The 24,571-nt window shown below is 31.3% G+C and overlaps 2 protein-coding genes across 7 annotated transcripts in view; one reads left to right on the top strand and one right to left on the bottom strand.

Moving 5' to 3' along the window:
• The window catches only part of LOC134714986 (AT-rich interactive domain-containing protein 5B-like), a 31,713-nt gene extending 24,492 nt beyond the window's left edge, over window positions 1-7,221 (bottom strand). For 2 of the 4 annotated variants that reach the window (XM_063576782.1, XM_063576784.1), the window contains exons 1-2: window positions 6,913-7,221; window positions 6,442-6,702 (exon numbers count right to left, since the gene is read on the bottom strand). In XM_063576782.1, coding sequence (XP_063432852.1) covers window positions 6,442-6,702; window positions 6,913-6,933 — 282 coding nt within the window. In that variant the 5' untranslated portion in view covers window positions 6,934-7,221. The remainder of the gene's footprint in view (window positions 1-6,441; window positions 6,703-6,912) is intronic. The other 2 variants (XM_063576783.1, XM_063576785.1) reach the window with 1 other exon arrangement.
• Window positions 7,199-24,571, top strand: part of LOC134714988 (ectonucleoside triphosphate diphosphohydrolase 8-like) — a 28,547-nt gene continuing 11,174 nt past the window's right edge. The window contains exons 1-3 of one of the 3 annotated variants that reach the window (XM_063576787.1): window positions 7,199-7,337; window positions 20,887-21,158; window positions 21,885-22,021. In XM_063576787.1, the coding sequence (XP_063432857.1) occupies window positions 20,909-21,158; window positions 21,885-22,021 (387 nt within the window). In that variant the 5' untranslated portion in view covers window positions 7,199-7,337; window positions 20,887-20,908. Of the gene's footprint in view, window positions 7,376-20,886; window positions 21,159-21,266; window positions 21,357-21,884; window positions 22,022-24,571 lie in introns of those variants that run through there. The other 2 variants (XM_063576786.1, XM_063576788.1) reach the window with 2 other exon arrangements.

Genomic DNA, 24,571 nt, shown 5'->3' with positions numbered 1-24,571 from the left:
TTGTTTGATAGGTTAATAGTTACAAGTTTTATTATACCTTTTATTTTACACGTTAAAATCCTATTAAAATCATTACGTAGACTGCAAAATAAAATAAAAATTGTTGGGAGTGCATTTTGACTTATTTCAATATGATGCATAAAAAACTGAATAAATATTATTGGTAAATTCATTTATTCGTTTTAAATCATTAAGGATTTTGCAAGACTCATAAAATTTTGATAATAACAAAAAAAGTTCTTTCCTACCTTTACTTTGCTTTTTTTCATTTTGAACACTGTTGTGAAGAGTTGTCTCGTTGGCACTTATACCACATCTTCTTTTTTATATTAAAGAGTTACAATATTAACAGCAAAAATATTAACCACAACCAAAAAATTTGATTGAATTCAATGAAAATTATCTTAACACACATACTTAAATAAAATTTTGTCCACATACATTTGTGAACTAGAAAATATCCTATATATAGTGAAAGACATGACTATTCCTCTCATTATTAAAACGGTTTCATATAATTTCTTGGTGCCTTATTTTCCTGTTTTTCAGTTTTAGATGACCATTGAATTTCTGCAATCAATTAAGTAGAAATTTCGTTTTACCTCTACGACGAATTCAGGTTCAAACCATGAAACCAAGTAACAACAAACCTGCAATTGTTTCCTGAATCCATGAAAAATGGTACGGTAACCAATGAAAATAAAAGAATCCACAGTTATATAAGATGTACACAAGGGCAATAACTCTTTGTTTGTCTAATTTCTCTTAATTTTTATGCTTTTCTAATCAGATTTCTTTCTGGTTCATTAAAATTTTATATAAATTTAAGTGTATTTTTTCAAATGAAGGAAATAAATCTGCTTTCAAGATCACAGGAAATAAATCTAAAACATTTTTTTTAATTCAATACAGGCTACAACTACTTATCTACAATTGTAACATTGTTTTTACTAAAACACTTAACATTATAATGTGCAGTTTTTAAATGACAGACATTTCCTTGAGAAAACAAGTTTACAACAGCATCTAATTTGTTGTGTTATAATTTCAGATGTGCCTATGCACATAAGAATTTTATATCTTTCAAGATTTCACCTAGTAATAAAACACATCCATATGTGACTAATCTCAGAATAATTTTATACAATGATCCGACATTTTAATCAATAGAACGCTTATTAACTAAGTCAAGTAAAACTGGAATTACTGCGTTAATTATATTAAAATAAAAAATTTAATGCAAAACAAATTTTTATTCTTACAGCTATAAAATCATTGCTATTGAAAATGATTTTTAGCGGACTGCTACAAGACAAAATCAGATTGAATTTATTGAAAAAGTTATGCCTTTGCACAAGAAGAATTAGTCAACTTTTCTCATCAACTGCCAGACACAAGGAAAGAATGGAATCAATAATTGGTAGAAATGTGAATGGCCAACAAGGTGTTAAGTTATTGGTAAAAACAGGAGAATCATATGTAATTTAATTACTTAATTAAAGTTTTTTCCTAAAGATCAACTTTCAGTCACCGGATGATGCATATACTTAATATTTTTTTTATTGACTGGTAAATGTTTGCCATAAAAGGAGGAATAACTACCGTACCAGTTTTAACAAGAGATGGCTGTAGTACTGAAGTTGTTGTGTGCAGGGTTTTAGAGATTTACCAAAAGGAGGAATAACTACGGTTCTGTATGAGTTTTAACAAGAGATGGCAGCAGGACAAAAGATGTTGTGAGTTTGGTTTTCCAGCAAAGGGGGATAACTCCTGTATAAGTTAAACAAAAGTTGGCAGCAGAACAAAAGTTGTTGTGAGTAGGGCTTAAGAGATTTACCCGTCTCTTTCCATTTCCCCCTTGATATTCATGGCTCACTATACCTTATCCAGTGTCTGAAACTGTGTGTTGGCCTTCAGTTTTTTAAGTGCCATTTAAGTTGCTGTGAACATTTCATTTTTATCTCGTACTTGTAATATTATTGAAAATAAAGTTTTCTGGAATCAAATACTAGTCACCTTTGTTGTATTTTGTCACAATCGTCTAATTAATGTTGGAAACATTTAACAGGATGCTATCTAGATGTGTATTTTGGTCAAGGTCATATTTTTTAGTTGTTTTTACACTTAACTTTTTAAATCAATTTTCATATTAATTTTCTATGTAACTTGGCTGAACTCACAAGGGCTTTCATGACAAAATATCAGATTACAAGAGCCTATTACTAAAGCTCTAAAGTGAGTTTGGCCCTTAATTCTATAAACCATATAAGAAGAAAATTTTCTGGATTAACACTTCCCATATATACAATGTACCTAACTGGTTGTTTTCAAATTGATTTCTTCAAGTTTTCATTTGTATGAACTTAGGAAATAGTATCCATCTTTGTACAAATCAAATGCAATTCTAGATGTTTTGCTCCAGGGTTGATCTAAAAGAAGTTTTATCTTAAGAGTTATTAAAAGGAAGTATTTATAAATGAAGGTGTTCATATTGATGCTTCATTTATAAAGGGGAGTAACTCACTTCACACGAAAAATAAAAAATCTGGGATCAGCAGCATACAGTTCATTTGAATTCAGTACTTATTTTATTATCAGAATCTAAAAATATATAAATAGTTAAATTACATCTATGTATTATTTTATGTGTAAAAAATAATTCAATTTTAAAGTTTAAATTTTTAAATGTGGGTCTAAAGAAACAATTAAAATTGACTGGATGTCAATTACGCTATAAATTATGTTTCAACACATGATTACATTAGGAAATACCTTTAGGAAAATTACAATATTCACTATGTATCAGCACTGAAGCGTAGAAAACAACAATAACAGGCTTTAACCTTACACTAAGACACACTTGATAAAAGGATTCTACTTTGATACAAATCGGCCTTTTTCACAAAGATATTGGCGATTAATAAATATTGAAAGAAATTAAATGATTGCTTTAAGAAAATATAAATATTGTACTTATCTCTTGAAATTAAAACCAAAAAGATATAAATGAATATTGTTCAGTAAGATCATCTTGTTGTAATCAACAACCAAGTAAGAGGATATAGATTAAGATGTTCGTTAAACTTCTGTGAAAACCAAAAATATTTCATTGTTACATTTTATCTTGACAATTTTTTTTCTTCAGGGACATTCAAATATCATATTAAAAAAACTGTTCTTTTTTTTATGAAACTACATATAAAAAGATAATGAAATCAAGGAGATATGGTATGTTTTCAAATAAGACAGCTATCTACCAAAGTTCAAATTAAGTGGATGTACCAGTAAGCAATTATAGGTAACTGTACAGCCTTCAACATGTCTATTTTTAAAACCTATATCTATAGTATTAAGTCACATTAAACACTCATTGTGCATCTATCTAATTCTGCATATATAATTATAAATAACAATATGATTGATATGGCTTGTCATTTATGCATTTTTTCTCAATTTTTTTCCATAAAAGACGTGGAAATAGTCATTCAGAGAAACAAATAAATAAATACCGTAAATCAAGTATAACAAACATATGATTAATCAGTGACTGACAGAAATCGGCACAACCAATATTAAAATTTTACACAACTTTAATCTTTTAAATTTGATTAAAGTGTTATTAGTATTCATATTTTAATAGAAAGGACTGACAATGAATAAGATCATCTAAAAAGGAAACCCTAATTTCCCTTAAAAAGGGGGGATTACTGGTGTACAAAGGGTCTCTCTAAACATTACTTGAAAAATTATTAAAAACTCTTTCAATTTGACACTCATTTTATGTAATGATGGTATTCTTCTGTTGTTAATTACTTGTATTGATTTTACAACAACAAATCTAAAATTGCTTATACAAGTATAAAGTAAAGCTAAATTTGACTTATTTGTTAGACTAGGTGTGAAATCTTATGACCGAAGAACATTAACAAAGCTTAATGAAAACCTCTTCATGTGAGGACTGAGGGACCTATTTAAAAAAAGGGTGTTGCACCTAAGACACTATTTTTCTTATAACTAGTCAGGATCAGAAACGCTTTGTGTATAAATACTTATGGTTTCTACTCTCAATCTGCCGCTCTGTACTTAAAGTTTGAAAATGAATAAACTCAACAGAAAAAGTTTCATCACACAGAAGTGCAGACGATTTTGGTCAGATTTGCTTATTTCAAGTAACAATTGAGTCTATAAGTTCATGCAAAAAACTTATAATGTGCCAAGCAACTCTACTGCAGTGGAAATTACAGATTCAAAGTCCAACTGTAAAATGTATGAAGTTTTTATTTCAATATTAATCAATATGAAAAATGTTTCTAAGAAACAAAATAAAAATCAGTTGATTTCTTTATGCCACTTTTCTTATAAATCAAATTTGTATTAATTTATGTGTTAAGTTTTTTGTCATCTGACTGTATAAGGACTTTTGAATGCAAGTCTTTTTCTTCATGCTGCAGTTATCCATATGCCTTGTCCTTATAGGAAAATGTTTTAGTCAATATAATATCAAACTACATATTGAACTATACAAACATATAACTTAAATCTTGTTTCTCAAAGTTAGGTATTATAAATTAACAAAAAAATCAATAAATCCTCCAAAGACACATGAACATTCATCTGTTATCCTCATGTTAATTATTGAATTCTAAATCAAAACAGTTAAGAAATAAAAATCCATTATATTAGTGAAATAAAATATAAATTGGACATTATGAACAATAATGATATAATTAGGTTTAAAGCTAAGATCAATGAGATACTTTTCATTTGTATTTATTTTATCAGGTTTATTGTCCAAATGAGAATTCAGATAAAGTTTACCTGTTGTTGCTTTCAATCTATTTTTAAGTGTGTTTTATTATTCTCTTGAACATTCCTTTTGAAAACCCGATTCTTGATTTGAATGAATATGTTGCTTGTGTCAACCCTTTATGCTGATTAAACCTCCATCGGATATTCATAACACGAATTACAATAATTGTTTTTACTTAAATCTTTATTTTTTTTATTTAAATCCTAACTTCATTTTATGATAAAGCATACCATTGTCAAAGTATTTAAACTAGAGGTAAATTATGAGAAGGAACTTTAATTTTTCGATAAACAATTCTTAATTAAAAATTTTCCAATAATTTTAGCAATTATGTTTAAACTGTTATAAAATACACACATGTGACCAAGTTAATCCCCACAGAGGAAATAATCAATAAACAAGATGTAAAAATTCAATATGGCTACATAAATTATCTTTACACTAGTGGTGTATATATTTACCACACAAATTTCATAATTATCTCATATAGCATTTCATTTTCCTGTTACGCTTCAGCTGCTCAAATAAATTGCTCTATTCTCAAAAAATAATAAATAAAATAAAGACTTCATTTTTTTAAAAGCAACAAAAAGCAAAAAAGTATTTCTGGTTGATTAGAAATTTTGTACCACCACAGTAATTTGATGTTATATTGGGCTGTGTTATAATCTACAGTAAATAGATTTATCTGTTGTTTAGATAGATGAGGTATCCAGTGGGAAAACAGATGTTCAATTAAAAACAAAGCAGTTAATCTTTAATATTAATGAAAACATTTTTGATTTATTTTTATGATATATTACATAACGGTGAACGATGTACAAATGAACAATTTCATAAGTTTTAAAATAAAGCCTGCAGGTAAACAAATGAGTAATAAATATTTTTGACTAAGAAACATAACACTCTGTGATATATTACACATCCTGTTATTACCCCTAAGGTTTCCCTTATAATTTACCAGGGTCTGTTCTTAAGTCAACAAATTCCCAGTTAATGTAAAATCATCTCTCTTGACCCAGAATAATTGACATTTAAGTAAAATAATAAAAAACATAAATTTCTCAATGAGACAACTGATATAATGAGATGTTTTTGCAAGAAAATATAGAAAATCAATAAAATTAAACTCTTGCACAATGATGATGAATTTTATCCTAAATCAATGTGTAAACTAAGAAAATAAAATTGTGTATTCTATTAAGTTGTTAAATTCTTTAACAAATAAACCTTTACATATTTTATAACTGCCTGATTTATTGATATGGGGAAAACTGTGAGCTTAACACTAGATAATATGTACTCTTCTTATAGTGATAAAACTTTTACCTTGATTAGCATAATCTTATGAAACATTTTTTGTTTAAATATCTAAGCTTTAAAAAGTTGAACTTAAGGGAAAAGATTATAAAACTATTTTTGAACTATTATTTGAACATACTAAAGTTGATGTGTCAACTCTGGTAATAAATTAAATTACTTGAAAGGTAATTAAATATTTAACTAAACTAACCCAAAGGAGCCTGAGTATTTGAGCAATGAATATTTGTGGATAGTCACTCAAGTGTAAAATAGCTTTAATTTCCTGTTTGAAATCATCATCTAAAAAATAAAATAAAATAATTCTTTACCTCTCCATGTGTCTCCTGTCTTCCTTCTGGTGTGTGTTCGGGTAGAAAATAAGTTCGGACACTGGTCATCACATGGACATCTTCTTGTTGTTTTATAGAATAAATCATCTGAAGTTCACCAACACATACTGGACTCAGTTTACTTATCTTCATGTAAAAAAATTCTCCAAGTGTCAAAATTTTATATTTTCCATCTTCTAAATATTTCAATGCTTTGTAAAAAGTATTTTGTGCATGTCTTCCACATGGCGCACCTACAAACTGAAATAAAGACATTTTGGCATTAAAAAAATTGCAACTTATTTACTCTATGTAAAATAACTCCACTAAATCGGTGATAAAATACTGCCACCTTCTAATCTAGGTCACTTCAATAAATATCAATTCTCATAAAATCAACTCACCTTTAAATTTTACGAAATATTAACAATAATACTGAATAATATCTAAATAATATAATTTCCTATTTACCTGTATATTATGTGTGTCCATTTCGCTAATTTTTTATCTTTTCATTATCGATATTTCTTGGCATGCACAACAGCAACAATACTTTATATTTAGGACCTAATTAGTGACGTCACATTGTTGAAGAGTTTCCTCATTAGCATAATTTATTCATGAAATAAAAATTCGATGAAAACATAATTTTAAATCATTTTTTGTGAAAAAAAAGCGTCTTTAATTATTTCTAATGTATTTAAGAATATAACTAGATATCTTTTTGAAAATTTAAAGCACATTTGAATTACTTTCTCGTGATTTGATATTTTGAGATCGAGCACAATCTATTTTTGTGTTGACGGAAGTTGGTTTAGTCACATGGGTTAGATCTTTTTATCTTTATCTGACTTGGACTGAAGAAGTAGTGTGTTGAAGTCGCTATATTATGAAAAGTACTGACTGAAGTATTAGTTGACAGTACATAGATAGAGTAACTAAGTTTTTTAATGCATTTACGGGTTAATAATGGGAGGACTTTAAAAAAGGGGGAGGGTGCTTTCAAAACTTGAGAAGTTGAACCGTTGAGCTGCAGTTCACATATCGAGATGATTCAACCTCTGCCAAGCTATTTTCAATTCCCGCAAAGTGCAGAAGACCAAACGTTCCGTCAATCAACCTTAACACGTTCGCCAACTTTCACTTTTAACATTTGATCAGTTTTTATCAACAATGTCAATGTGATTTCTCTTGTTATTTAAAATAATGCCAATAATGACAATACTTTTTTATTAAAAAAATAATTTTTATTTCTCATAACTCATCACCAGCATTTTGTTTGTCAGGATATACACTAGTACATATTCAAAGACAACTTTAAAGTTTCAAATTTTTCCCAACACCATCACAGTATCAGATTTGAAATGTTTTGGACCTACTTTTTGTGTGGAAAATCTACACCATCTCGATTATCACTCCTCTGTAACACAAATTGTGGCTAAAATTTTCTGTTAAGACATTAATCAAATTGGTCAAATCTACAATTATATCTTTTAAAGGTCATTTGGGCTGTATATAAAGCTCAATCTGGCTATAGAATTATCTCCCTTGACAGTTTTTCATAGCATTTCTTAGAGCAATTATCGACTTTGTGGGCATAAAAAGGAGATATTGATAGTTTCTGGTTCACACTTTTTGAGCAAAAGCTAACTCACTTTTGTTGCCATGTTAGAGATCTAAGTACCAGTATACAAATTTCTTTATAAATGAGCCAAAGTCAACCTGTAAAACTAGTTTTTAGAAAAAGTTGTTTTCTGAACCATATGTATTTTTGTTAGCCTTGCTCAATCTACCCCCACAATCTAAGATTTTCATCAGACTTGTTTGTACGGCATGTTTCAATTCGGTTAATCTGATGTGGAAATCCAACATTTCATCCTTTACCCCTTCAAAATGTTGACCAAGGGAAATAACTCCATCTCTAATTTCTTCATATCCAAACCATCTTGATATTTCCAGAGAACAGACCACTGCTGTTGTTCTCTTTACTATTGTGTAAGACCTTTATTCAATGCTGAATAAAAGACCTTTATTCAATGCTGAATAAAGATTCAATCCCAAATATTGTTATTATTGTTACTGTGTCAGGATAAATGGTCCACGCATGAAACAGTGTGTAGTCCTCTGATATTGATGTTGTATTGTAAAAATAGATAAGAACCTACTGGGGCAATTGAAACCTATAGTCATTTCCAGTTGAAAAATGTGTCCAACAAACTCATCTACCAACTAAAATAGCTATCAAGGTTAATAGTAGAACAAAAGGGAAATTCAAATATTGTCTATAATCTTGAAACCTGATTTTGGCTAAAAAACTACTGTGTTATGTGTTTTTGCATTCAACACTGAGCAAACATCATGACTCATTAGACATAGCATATATCATTATACACAAATTGTCATAAATGCCTAACATTAAGTTAAAGGATGCCAACAGACACAAACAAATTAAATAACAAAAATATGCTACTCCAAGGAAATTTAAAACAATAGGTCTCTGATGAAATGGCAAATTTAAAGGCTCATTCACATCAAACGAATAAAAAACAACTGTCATATCTTGACTCGGTACAGGCATCTATGTTATCCTTCTTATATGAATGTTCATTTGGTATCTTTTATAGATATAGAAAGATGTGGTGTGAGCACCAATGAGACAACTCTCCTGTCTCTTTTACTGGAGTTTTTGCCCTTACATGATGCTTTTATTTAACACATTTTTGACATTTGGTGGAAACCATAAAAGAGAAAAACAAAAAATAAAATTATGGATTGAGAAAATAAGATAGGTTAAATCGGACAAAATCCTCAGTTGACCCCTAATAAGAGCTGTTGCCCCAAAAAATAAAACTTTCCATTTAATTGGGTTTTTGGTTGAAACAGTCAATAGAATAAAACTGTTTATTCCATATTGGTATTATTTTAGTAGGTTTCTCTATATGAATTGGATTTTGAATATAATAAAAGCATATTCACCTGAGAAAGTGGTGCTAAACATCACACACTTTTACATGCTACGTTATGGTAAAATGTTTCATGTAAAAATTGTTTTGGTATATGTAGGACTCTAAAGTGGGATGGGGACGCTGAAGTACGATGGTCACGCTAAAGTGCAATGGTCTACGCTAAAGTGTCATTCCTACATACACTAAAGTCTGATGGTCTGCGAAAGTATAGACGTACGATACGTAGTTGGATTATGACGTTATCAATCGTTTATACAAACTAAAAATAAACACCCAGGAAGACAAATTACATATACATTGTATTTGATTCAGAACTTTTCAACCAAATGTCAATGACTTAATTAATTTAAACCTCACCATGCGTTGTCTAATTAAGCAAAGGTGTTTTATTTTGGTAGCTGGAAGAAGAACTTGTATCCTGCAGTCGACCGTTTTACTTTAGACCCTATAGATATTGTATTCACATAACTTTCCTGTATCCTGCTTTTATTAGAAGCGAACGGATGCATTTGAATCATTGTTTATTTTTGCAGTTTATTTTGCGGTCTCCGTAAAAATGTTGTTGCTTTATTGAAAATTTACATCGCCAAAATAAAGGTACATATTTCCATGCGTAAATTATAAATTGTCTGCTAAAACATGATTAGATGGTACATTGCAGAAAATATAAAATGGATATGTAGTCACTACAAAAAAGACGAAAATTAAGCTCGGCAAACAACGCCTTTCTATTTCATTTAAATCAAACAAATAAATCAATGATACATATTCCAACCATAATCAAATTTTGTATCTTTTGATTTTAAAAGGATGATTGTAAGGGGAGGTGTTACCAAAAGGGATAGACTGTGTACGGCAAGCTACACCAATTATAACAATATTTAATACGCACGAGTTGACAAAAATTGGTCTACAAGAAAAATATAGTATTCTGGGATATCTAAATTACCTTTTTAGCAATTATTACATGGTCGGTCTTTGAGTTTGAGAATCATTCACTTAAGGAATGCTGTTAAATTATACTGCCTTTCACTTACGATATAAACCTTATAATACTATATTATCCAAAAGGATGTTTTTACATTTCAGTGTTATTTAACGTTTTTTTTTTATAGAGCCCTTGAACCTTACCTTTTTGGTCCATCACACTTTAGCGTGATATACCATCGTACTTTAGCGAACAAACAACCATCGCACTTTAGTGTGAGACACCATCATACTTTAGCGTATACATCACACTTAAGCGTGACCATCACACTTTAGAGTCCTACAGATGTTTGTCATAAAAGTATATATTTTCTTTTTTCGGAATATGGAATAAAACGATTACTGTCTTATGTTTCGGTAAATATGGGGTTAAATTGACCTTTGAAAAACTGATATATCGTTTTTTCAAAAGTAAAAAAAAAAGCATATTTACCTCATCAAAAGAAAGTTATTGTATATAATACAAAAAATGGTCAGCAAAATTTGATCACAAATAAGTTTTTTATACAACCAATTTTGCAGTCGTTTATTGGTATCTCGTCGTCATCTTTGTCATTCAAGGACTTATGGTTTCTGGACAATAACTTTAGTATAAGTAAATAGAATATGAAATTTAACACAAGGTTTATTACCAAAAAATAAAAGTTGGGATTGATTTTGGGGGTTTTGGTCCCTACAGTTTAGGAATAAGGAGTCAAAAAGTGGCCAAAATCAGCATTTTTATTTTCCAGGCAATAACTTTGAAATTATACCACACTTTTCCATACCCCAAACGGATGGTAAGAATTAGATTTGGGAGGTTATGGCTCAAACTATTTAGGAATTAGGTTCAAAAAAGGAGGAAAACAAGGGTGGTCTTGTTAATGGATAATTACTTAAGTACAAAACATAATTTAAAAGCAGTGTAAGGGAGGTACAACATAGACAATTACCTCCATTTCACTGCTTTTAAGTACTATATATACCATGGTTTTTACGAGTTAACGTATTTAAACAAACAAATCCGAAGGATGAGTTTGTTTAAATATGTTAATGAGTAAGACACATGGTATATAAAATTTGTAATATAAATAAAATGATTGACAGCTTCAAGACCTTCAACTTATATTGGAAATTGATCACGTTACAGTTTTATCCAATGAAATGAAAGCTCGCGCAAGTCACTTTTGTGAATGATCTTCTGTGTATTTCATGTAATAGAACCCATGAATTTGCAGAAAGTAAAGAAAATGTCCGATTATCCCGATTTTCTTTAGTTTTGCGCCCCGTGTATGATTGTATGCGCAGGTAATTTCATAATGTCATCAGATTGAGGTAAATAAAAAGGCGGATTCCAGCGACAAGGATTAAATAATTGTTCTAATGACGGTAAGAATTGTTTTTTTGTTTGTTTTCAAGGTATCATACAAATTAATCATATTTTTCGGATTTTTCATGTCATTGAAAAATGCATATTTATACATTTATAGTTTTCGTACAAACTGCTTTTCTTCCGTTATTTTATTAATTCGATTATAAGATTATTTATTAGAACACAATTTTAATTCATAAAACACTGTATTTAAACAGTAGCAGATCCAGGGAGCGTAGTTAGTTTACGTCCCCCTAATTGATAGCCGATATTTATTTATTTGTCTATATGTACCCCTGTTTAAATCGAAATGTAATTGAATTTTCGCAAGGGACATGATAGCTTTACATTTTATTTTTTTCAAAACTGAAAGAAGAATTATTTAGTAATTGTTTCCAAAATTAAGGGAATTCGTGACAATCCAATATAGTTTGAAAAAGTTTTTTTGAGATGTAGTACACATAATTTATTGCTTTTTGTTATAAAATGAAAACAAATGAAGATCTTGACCTTTTAGTACGTTTAACAGTTTCCTAAATATTTTAGAGGCGGATACCTTTCAAAAAGAAGGTGGAGCTTCAGCCATGGAATAACATGAAAATGAATATGTTATACCATGGCTGAGGCTCTGCCTTTTTTCCTTAGGATTCTAGTTGAGTTGCATATTTAATTAACAAAGTATGGTACAACATCAATTTGCATATAATATACCATGGTTTTCTCTCACCACACTTTTTAAGCAAATTGTTAAAAACATCAAAGGAAAAAATCCAATTTATGTTACAAATTATGTATAAAGAAATGTTGTACTTTTTTGAGGTGGTTAGCTGCGTAAATATTTTTAGAAGTTACTATTTTAAAAATGCTGATGAAGGTAATTTTAGCCATGATTATGTATGCCATTTTCTATATTTAGACTTTTATATTGTATTTAAATAGGTTATTTTTTTTGCATGATTGTAAGGTGTACATGTATTTCTCCTTTATTTATATGAACTTGTCCTCATTTTCTTGGATCATGTTAATTAAATCAAGAGTTCCAAATGGTGAAGTTGAAATCATTTCTTTGTACATTTTACGGACCCCATCAAGAGTTGGTTGATCATTATGGAATAACCGTTTCACAAATGATATTGGATATGTTCCTTATGTTGTAACTAAAATTCCCTTCCCTTTCATAAATGTGACCTACCAAATTAGTCTATTTACCGGATTTGATTATAGATATCTCATAAGCAACATGACAGGTGCCACATGTGGAGCAGGATCTGATTACCTTTCCAGAGCACCTGAGATCGCCCCTAGTTTTTGTTGGGGTTCCTGTTGTTTATTCTTTAGTTTTCTGTCTTGCGTCATGTGTACTATTTTGTGTCTCTTTGTCCTTTTCATTTTTAGTCATGCCGTTGTCAGTTTATTTTTCGATTTATGAGGTTGACTGTACATGTCCCTCTGGTATCTTTCGTCCTTCTTTTAAGTTTATGTGATATTTGAAGTAAAGCTTATATATTTAGGACTATCAGCATAAATTTTTTGTAGAAAAAAAGTGGTTGGTGTGGGGGTAAAACATTTTTTTGGAGGGGGGGGAGAGAGAGGGGTCAATTTTGATAGAATGTTGCACGTAGCACTAAAGCAAAAAAATACTGGTAATATAAATTCATATCACACAACCAATTCAAGTTCTTTGACTATAGTTATTCTGTTTCAGAAATCTATTATGTGGTAAATATTTAATTACAATCAAAATTCAGACCTGTATTATGTGGGAATATTATATCCATTTTTGCCCCAACTGTTCAGGGTTGGACCTCTGTGGTTGTAGCAAGCTGCGCTGGGCGAAGCAATTTATTAAGGTATAAAACCACTTAAATTGGTATAGCGCCATTGCTTTCTATGATAAATGGTGCAATTTCAAGCATTAACTGTTACATTGTACATTGTCTTCCGTTCAAATAAAGTTGCAGTTATTTCATGTCAAAACTATACCTTATCCAAACTTGTGCTGAAAAATTCAACATACCTATAATTGCATATTAAAGGGTACTGTTCCTGAAAGTTTGATAGTACAAAAAGTACTCCTGATCTAAACAACAGGGCAAATGTGCCCTCCTTTTAATATTGCACATGTACATGTATATACTGTACTTGGTTTTATATAAAATATATAAAATAAACTTTCATCAAGGTTTCTATAGTGATCCCAAGAAATCAAGGTTTCCATAAACTATCCAAATATTTTACCAATTGACAAGGATACAGCTATGTGCCTGGAACTATTTTGTAAAACATGTACTACTTTATTGTATGTTCTTTATGATGGGCCTGAATGTGTAGTTCTATATCATGAAGAACTTGATGTTATTCTTTCACCTTTTTATTTTCAACTTGTTCTGTTATTTTGTTGCATACAATGACCAAAACAAATGACAAATGGAGTGAAGACTAGATTTGGCAATGCAAAGTGCAATGTTTAAAGCTATCAGAATTCTGTAAAGGTCAGCATCCTAATTACTGTTTAAATTTGATATCTTAATTTGACCTTGACATGACAAATTTCCAACATATTTGGTAATAACAGAGACATATGATATAATAATATTTGTCTCTGGCAATAATTAGCAACACAGTTATGACTATGTCACCAGTTCTCTGCATCATCATCTTGTTTATACTTTGTAAGTTTGAGGTAAAAAAAGGGGGAGGGTCTGACAGATACCTTTTTCATAACTTAAAACTTGTGCTATATCTTTCTGTAATACTGCTGAAGAGAATGAATTTATATTTGGTCCCAGTCATGAGTTGTACGTAATGTGGGCAATACAAATATGTGAGATACAGACTTCCTATTTATCTATTCTTTGAATTATGAGGTGGGTATGAATAGCACGACAACATATACATCCCTAGATTTGGTTTCACAAAAAAACTTACGACTTCGATTTATCTTAGGTATACTGAATTGGTTAATTTTTTTTGTGAAACAGACTCCTTGTTTCTCTTATTCTGCTTTTGGTGTCAGATGTCGTCCTCCGTCGTCTGCGTTAACTTTTTACATTTTGAACTTAATGTACCACTGAATGGATTAATGAAACCAAACATGGCATGAATGTTCTTTATGAGGTGTTGACCAATTCAAGTGTTGTTACATTGTAGCCGATCCATCATCCAAGATGGCTGCCAGGGGGGGATTTAGTTTAACATAGGACCCTGTAGGAAATGCATACACATGTCTTCTTTTAGAGAACCACTGAAAGGAACGAAACCAAAAATAGCATGAATGTTCCTGATGAGATGCTGCCCAAGTGTTGTACTGTGTAGCTGATCCATCATCTAAGATGGACATCAACGGGGGCCTTAGTTTAACATAGGACCCTATAGGAAATACATACAAATTTCATCTTTTAGAGAACCACTGAATTGAATGAAACCAAACATAGCATATATAGATATAGGAAGATGTGGTGTGAGTGCCAATGAGACAACTCTCCATCCAAATAACAATTTAAAAATTAAACCATTATAGGTTAAAGTACGGCCTTCAACACGGAGCCTTGGCTCACACCGAACAACAAGCTATAAAGGGCCCCAAAATTACTAGTGTAAAACCATTCAAACGGGAAAACCAACGGTCTAATCTATATAAACAAAACGAGAAACACGTATATATTACATAAACAAACGACAACTACTGTACATCAGATTCCTGACTTAGGACAGGTGCAAACATTTGCAGCGGGATTAAACGTTTTAATGGGCCCAAACCTTCTCCCTTTTTCTGAAACAATAGCATAACATCACAACATATAAAAACATACGATAAAATATCAATTAGCAGACTTAACTCAATCAAAAAACGTATGATTACATATATGTTCCTTTCCTGATGAGGTGCTGGCCAAGTGTTGTTACTTTGTAGCCAAATTTTATCTTTTTTTATATGATTTCTGAAACCCAGGTAGAGTCAGGTGAGCAGACAGGCTCTTGAGAGCCTCTAGTTTTAATAAGCTGTAAGACATGGTGTCACATTGACTTCTAGTACCACATATCTGAAAACTAACAAAGTGTATTCAGTTTTCAATTGCCTATAGAGACTTTCCAGTCAAGTGCTATAAATGTTTGAAAAATGCTCAATTATACTAGAATATTATGAAGAAATTATGAAATCTGTTGCTTTTTCCCCCCTCTTTATACTTTTTGATAATTGATAATTAATTTTGAATGTGTTAAATAATTGGTGTGATGATCCTATTATAATGGTCATTGTCTATGTAAAAAAATGTAATAGGAACCAGTTAATGTTGAATTCCAGTAAATAATCTAGTTCCAGAAATAGACTATAGCATTGAAGTATCACTAGCATGATCAGCTCTATTGACAGAAACTGAAATAAACAAATTAAATATTTATTTATTAATTAACCTTGATCAATAAATAACTTGTGATTTTATTTCAAATTTTATTTCTTTTATTTTTAAGAAAGAAAAGTGGATGTCGTTTGTATCACAAATGACGGGAAATGAATTCATTAAAATTTGAGAAATGATAAAGTGGTCTAAGTCAAGACGGAAGAATTAACATGTTTACATATCATATTTTGGGATTGGGTTTGAACAAAAGAAAAGGTTTAAAGTCCGAAGCGATTCAGGGTCATTAATGTTCGTTTTAACTATGCGTCTTGATTTCAACTGTGGATGAGAAATTGATTGCCACTGTATAATTACATTTGAGCTCTTGATAAATAACTTATTCAATAATCAGATACTGGGTATTGACAAAATGTATTGAAAGTAATAACATGTTGTATAAAATACAACTTAAGGGTGAAGATACAGTCATTGTTGACAATGGTCGGGATAAACAATCCTCTATCTTATTATGTAGCAAATATATTTATGAATTAGATGTGTAGACTCAATTATAGAATTTCAAAATCAGTAAAATGGGTATTTTGATTTAAATAAGGATATTATTACATTTAATTTTCTTTAATGCATTGATTTAGGGGACCCATATTGAGCCTCAGACCAACTGATTATTTTTATAGTCTGCATAATTCACACAGTTGATAACTATGTGCCATATATTTAAAAAAATAAAAAAGATAAAAAAATGTCATATTTATACAAGGGTTACATGGAATAAGAGAAATAAGATGGAATAGTCAATAGTATCAAAAATGATCTGATCAGCATTTACAGTAAAGAGGGCTCACAGGTCTAAATCAACTTTTATTGGTAATACATTTTTTGTATGGTTAAACTCTATCTTATATCTAATAGACATATGAAATAAAAATGTGGGTTCACAGGTCATTTAAGCTCACAATCTGCCACCTAAAAAGAAGCATACATTTTTGTTAAGTCCTTTTTTTCTGTTGAACTGATATGAAAAGTATTAATTGGTAATATCAAAATTAAAAAAGAACTAAATTACAGAAATCGCTTAAATTTTACAATTCTTTAGTTTATGTATAGCTTTTTTTAAAACAGTAATAAAAAGTATAGGTCACCGATGAGTAAAAAAAGATATTTCAATTTAAACTAAAAAAAATTACATTTTTGCACCAAAGGGAGATAATTTTGAGCTTTTTCAATGATACAAACATTTTTAAAGTAATCTGTGGCCAAACCAAATCGATTTGTTTGGAAATTTTTATACCATGATATAAAGTAATAACTAATAGTGTAATAAATAAAATTTGTAATGAAAAATCAAATGTTTAATTTTTATACGACCGCAAATTTTGAAAAATTTTTCGTCGTATATTGCTATCACGTTGGCGTCGTCGTCGTCCGAATACTTTTAGTTTTCGCACCCTAACTTTAGTAAAAGTGAATAGAAATCTATGAAATTTTAACACAAGGTTTATGACCATAAAAGGAAGGCTGGTATTGATTTTGGGAGTTTTGGTCCCAACATTTTAGGAATTAGGGGCCAAAAAGGGCCCAAATAAGCATTTTCTTGGTTTTCGCACTATAACCTTAGTTTAAGTGAATAGAAATCTATGAAATTTTGACACAAGGTTTATGACCACAAAAGAAAGGTTGGGATTGATTTTGGGAGTTTTGGTTTCAACAGTTGAGGAATTAGGGGCCAAAAAAGGGCCCAAATAAGCATTATTCTTGGTTTTCGCACAATAACTTTAGTTAAAGTAAATAGAAATCAATGAAATTTAAACATAATGTTTATGACCACAAAAGGAAGGTTGGTATTGATTTTGGGAGTTTCGGTCCCAACAGTTTAGGAATTGGGGGCCAAAAAGGGACCCAAATATGCATTTTTCTTGGTTTTAGCACCATAGCGTTAGTATAAGTAAATAGAAATCTATGAAATTTAAACACAAGGTTTATGACTATAAAAGGAAGGTTGGTATTGATTTTGGGAGTTTTGGTCCCAACAGTTAAGGAAAAAGGGGCCCAAAGGGTCCAAAATTAAACTTTGTTTGATTTCATCAAAATTGAATAATTGGGGTTCTTTAATATGCCGAATCTAACTGTGTATGTAGATTCTTAATTTTTGGTCCCGTTTTCAAATTGGTCTACATTAAGGTCCAAAGGGTCCAAAATTAAACTTAGTTTGATTTTAACAAAAATTGAAACCTTGGGGTTCTTTGATATGCTGAATCTAAAAATGTACTTAGATTCTTGATTATTGGCCCAGTTTTCAAGTTGGTCCAAATCGGGGTCCAAAATTAAACTTTGATTGATTTCATCAAAAATTGAATAAATGGGGTTCTTTGATATGCCAAATCTAACTGTGTATGTAGATTCTTCATTTTTGGTCCAGTTTTAAAATTGGTCTACATTAAAGTCCAAAGGGTCCAAAATTAAACTAAGTTTGATTTTAACAAAAATTGAAATCTTGGGGTTCTTTGACATGCTGAATCCAAACATGTACTTAGATTTTTGATTAAAGGCCCAGTTTTCAAGTTGGTCCAAATCAGGATCTAAAATATTATATTAAGTATTGTGCAATAGCAAGTCTTTTCAATTGCACAGTATTGCACAATGGCAAGAAATAACTAATTGCACAATATTGTGAAATATTGTGAAATAGCAATATTTTTTTTAATTAGAGTTATCTTTCTTTGTCCAGAATAGTAAGCAAGAAATATCTAATTGCACAATATTGTGAAATAGCGATATATTTTTTTAATTAGAGTTATCTTTCTTTGTCAAGAATCAACTCAAATCTTTGTTACATACAATGTATATTCACTTTTTACTACCAACTGATAAATTAAAATAATCTTTACCATTCAGTGATAACAAGCAGTTTTTTTACATCTTAATATTTTATGATGTATTTAAATGAGTAGTTATTGTTGCAAACTCCATTAGAAATTTAATTGAGAATAGTTTTGGAATAAGGGAAAGGGGGATGTGATTAAAAAAATTGGGTTAAATTTTTCTCATTTGAAATTTCATAAATAAAAAGAAAATTTCTTCAAACATTTTTTTGAGAGGATAAATATTCAACAGCATAGTGAATTGCTCTAAGAGAAAACAAAAGTTTTAAGTTCATTAGAACACATTCATTCTGTGTCAGAAACCTATGCTGTGTCAACTATTTAATCACAATCCAAATTTAGAGCTGAATCCAGCTTGAATGTTGTGTCCATACTTGCCCCAACCGTTCAGGGTTCAACCTCTGCGGTCGTATAAAGCTACGCCCTGCGGAGCATCTGGTTTACTTATTTTTTTATACCCGTGAGGTTAAGAATAAATCTGCATATATATATATAAATATATACATTTTATTAAAAAATAATTGCTGCATTTTCAACTTTGTTGTTACAATGTAGTATTAAGTTAGGATATCCACTCTTGCTATATCACCTATAGTAATATTTGCCCACATTCTTGAAATGGTGAGCAAACAAATCCACATCTAAACTATCCTTGATAAATGTCTTTATGAATTTCAGGTAAATAGTAACTATAAAAAAATGCATTGAGGAGGAAGTTGATTGTGTTATAAGTTTCACACAGCAATATTTTATTAAATTATGAGAGGAAATTAGAAATACTAATGCTGTATTGTGTAAATTATTCATTGTATTTCTAAAACATGTAAATAGGTACATATAATTGCTGCAGTTTTAATCACCAATGACACCAATATCTAGAATAGTCTTCAGAAAGCTTGCATGTTCTCTAAATAAGGGTTGCCAATCCTCATCTGAAAAAGATACTTTTTAAATGGTTTTCTGATATATATGGAAGAGAAAAATGAATAGCTTTAAAAGTAGATCTGTATAGCTGATTGCCTATCACAGAGTGATCAAGGCCAGAAGTCACATTTTTACTTTCTTGCAGGATTCCTAGTAAAATATATGTGCAATGGATGTTTTCAAACACAATAGTTTTAAAATAATTTCCAAAGTTCATTGTCTAATGTTTTGTTTTGAAGACTATGACATTTTCATAGATACTTGAAGCAGAAAGTCAACTTTATTTGGAAGATTAAAAGGTTTACATTTCTGTCTTGGAGGGTTCTTTTGACCTTGACCTCATTTTCATAGTTCTGTGGGCAATGTTTCGTTAATAGGTATGATTCTTGGATACTACAGTAGGTAGGTCAGCCTCAATTGATGTATATAATGGTTGTAGGACATGTCTGTCTTCCAGGGTTCATTTGACCTTGGCCTCATTTGTTGGTTCATCTGACCTTGATCTCATTTGTTGGTTCATCTGACTTTGACCTCATTTCTTGGTTCATTTGTTATCATTATGTTTTTATGGTTACTCCTGTTTTACACATACTAATAGTGATAAGTCTTCAATATATTCAATGTATGAAAAGATTGTTAGATGTGAAATGATCATCTGATAGTAAGTGGTTGGTTAATATAACCTTGACCTTATCTTCATGAATCTTGATAATGTTAAGTTTATGTGATATCTGTCACCTAACAAGCTACATGCATATTGACCCATTTGCATCAGACATTTGAATGACATGCTAGTTTTGTTCATTGTTTTGTCTATATAATGTCTGATATTATACTGTGTTCTTTGTGAGCACAATCAATTGAAAAATAAACTTTTTCATGTTTTGCTGAGCAAAATCCTATTTTCAATTAATTTAGATTGCTGAAATTTAAATAAAAAATGTTTTAAATAATTTCTTTTATCACAACAGGTGGCCAAGCTATTAATTTACAATGGATATAGAAATCAATGTCAGAATTAATCTTTCTAAAGATGACCAGAGGGAAGTAACTCTAGTAGTACCAGAACAGACAACTGTTGGCAGTTTCATCAGAAAAGTGTGTAAAGAAAATGATATTCCTATGAAAAGCAGTTATGTTTTGACATTATATGAGTCCAGTGAACCCTTAAGATGGTCTTCCAGACTCAATAGTTGTCATGTTAATTCTGGAATGACCGTGGTGTTAGGTGAAAATGAGGATGGTGAGTTGTACATATGAACCATTAAGATGGTCTTCCAGACTCAACAGTTGTCATGTTAATTCTGGAATGACCGTGGTGTTAGGTGAAAATGAGGTTGTTGAGTTGTACATATGAACCATTTTAAAAGATGGTCTTTCAGACTCAATAGTTGTCATGTTAATTCTGGAATGACCGTGGTGTTAGGTGAAAATGAGGATGGTGAGTTGTACATATGCATTATAAATACAAAGATGTAATTTCTCATATTTTAGATAATTTATGTCATTCATTGATATCAATTCCAATTTCCATGTTTGAATTAGACAAGGTGAACATATATATCTTGTAATTGGTAAAACAATTTTAAAAATGAACACCGTTAGTCATCAATGATAAAAAAATTGTTTGACCTAAAACTAGTGTTAGTTACCTATACATGATTTAAGAAAGACTGACACAATCAATGTTATAGGGTTAAAAAAAAAATTTATGAAATCTCAGATCATCATTCACAACAGAATATTTATGCATCACTGGGGTTTTTTTTTGTTTTTTTTTCCCAATGAATATGAATATTAACCTATGAACTGAAAGGATGTGTTTGTATATCCTACAGTGTACTTCCTACATTTCCTATAACGTAAATTTATCATTTATAATGACATTTTTACTTTTTTATGTCTTATTTATACATTACTCGCTCAGTATGTTTTAAGTTTTGAAGACATGTATTTTTTGTTCTTACAGATGAAGACATGAATGAAATAAGAACAGTACATTGTAATCTATGGTGGCCATTTGCATTTATATGTTTCATGATTGGTATAATCGGAGTTACAGCAATTGTGGTTGTTAAACACATGCAGGAACAGCCAGAATATGAGGTAGGTTATTAGGAGTACCAGCCATAGTGGTTGTTAAACACATACAGGAACAGCCAGAATATGAGGTAGGTTATTAGGAGTAACAGCCATAGTGGTTGTTAAACACATGCAGGAACAGATAGAATATGAGGTAGGTTTTTAGGAGTACCAGCCATAGTGGTTGTTAAACACATACAGGAACAGCCAGAATTTGAGGTAGGTTACTAGGAGTAACAGCCATAGTGGTTGTTAAACACATGCAGGAACAGCCAGAATATGAGGTAGGTTATTGGGAGTAACAGCCATAGTGGTTGTTAAATACATACAGTAACAGCCAGAATATGAGGTAGGTTATTAGGGGTATCAGCCATAGTAGTTGTTAAACACATACAGGAACAGCCAGAATATGAGGTAGGTTATTAGGAGTAACAGCCATAGTGGTTGTTAAACACATACAGGAACAGCCAGAATATGAGGTAGGTTATTAGGAGTAACAGCCATAGTGGTAGTTAAACACATACAGGAACAGCCAGAATATGAGGTAGGTTATTAGGGGTATCAGCCATAGTGGTTGTTAAACACATACAGGAACAGACGGAATATAAGGTAGGTTATTAGGGGTATCAGCCATAGTGGTTGTTAAACACATACAGGAACAGCCAGAATATGAGGTAGGTTATTAGGAGCAACAGCCATAGTGGTTGTTAAACACATACAAGAACAGACGGAATATGAGGTAGGTTATTAGGGGTATCAGCCTGGTTGTTAAACGCATACAGGAACAGACGGAATATGAGGTAGGTTATTAGGAGTAACAGCCATAGTGCTTGTTAAACACATACAAGAACAGACGGAATATGAGGTAGGTTATTAGGGGTATCAGCCATAGTGGTTGTTAAACACATACAGGAACAGTCAGAATATGAGGTAGGTTATTAGGAGTAACAACCATAGTGGTTGTTTACAGATGGAATATGAGGTAGGTTATTAGGAGTAACAGCCATAGTGGTTGTTAAACACATACAGGAACAGTCAGAATATGAGGTAGGTTATTAGGAGTAACAGCCATAGTGGTTGTTAAACACATACAGGAACAGCCAGAATATGAGGTAGGTTATTAGGAGTAACAGCCATAGTGGTTGTTAAACACATACAGGAACAGCCAGAATATGAGGTAGGTTATTAGGAGTAACAGCCATAGTGGTTGTTAAACACATACAGGAACAGCCAGAATATGAGGTAGGTTATTAGGAGTAACAGCCATAGTGGTAGTTAAACACATACAGGAACAGCCAGAATATGAGGTAGGTTATTAGGGGTATCAGCCATAGTGGTTGTTAAACACATACAGGAACAGACGGAATATAAGGTAGGTTATTAGGGGTATCAGCCATAGTGGTTGTTAAACACATACAGGAACAGCCAGAATATGAGGTAGGTTATTAGGAGTAACAGCCATAGTGGTTGTTAAACACATACAAGAACAGACGGAATATGAGGTAGGTTATTAGGGGTATCAGCCTGGTTGTTAAACGCATACAGGAACAGACGGAATATGAGGTAGGTTATAAGAGTAACAGCCATAGTGGTTGTTAAACACATACAAGAACAGACGGAATATGAGGTAGGTTATTAGGAGTAACAGCCATAGTGGTTGTTAAACACATACAAGAACAGACGGAATATGAGGTAGGTTATTAGGGGTATCAGCCATAGTGGTTGTTAAACACATACAGGAACAGTCAGAATATGAGGTAGGTTATTAGGAGTAACAACCATAGTGGTTGTTTACAGATGGAATATGAGGTAGGTTATTAGGAGTAACAGCCATAGTGGTTGTTAAACACATACAGGAACAGTCAGAATATGAGGTAGGTTATTAGGAGTAACAGCCAGAGTGGTTGTTAAACACATACAGGAACAGCCAGAATATGAGGTAGGTTATTAGGAGTAACAGCCATAGTGGTTGTTAAACACATGCAGGAACAGCCAGAATATGAGGTAGGTTATTAGGAGTATCAGCCATAGTGGTTTTTAAACACATACAGGAACAGCCAGAATATGAGGTAGGTTATTAGGAGTAACAGCCATAGTGGTTGCTAAACACATACAGGAACAGCCAGAATATGAGGTAGGTTATTAGGAGTAACAGCCATAGTGGTTGTTAAACACACACAGGAACAGCCAGAATATGAGGTAGGTTATTAGGGGTATCAGCCATAGTGGTTGTTAAACACATACAGGAACAGCCAGAATATAAGGTAGGTTATTAGGGGTATCAGCCATAGTGGTTGTTAAACACATACAGGAACAGCCAGAATATGAGGTAGGTTATTAGGAGTAACAGCCATAGTGGTTGTTAAACACATACAAGAACAGACGGAATATGAGGTAGGTTATTAGGGGTATCAGCCTGGTTGTTAAACGCATACAGGAACAGACGGAATATGAGGTAGGTTATTAGGAGTAACAGCCATAGTGGTTGTTAAACACATACAAGAACAGACGGAATATGAGGTAGGTTATTAGGAGTAACAGCCATAGTGGTTGTTAAACACATACAAGAACAGA

The sequence above is a fragment of the Mytilus trossulus genome, chromosome 4 (genome assembly GCF_036588685.1).
Source record: "Mytilus trossulus isolate FHL-02 chromosome 4, PNRI_Mtr1.1.1.hap1, whole genome shotgun sequence".
NCBI lineage: Eukaryota > Metazoa > Mollusca > Bivalvia > Mytilida > Mytilidae > Mytilus > Mytilus trossulus.
Note: the sequence above shows the minus strand (reverse complement) of the source record. Positions and strands in the feature narration are given on the sequence as shown.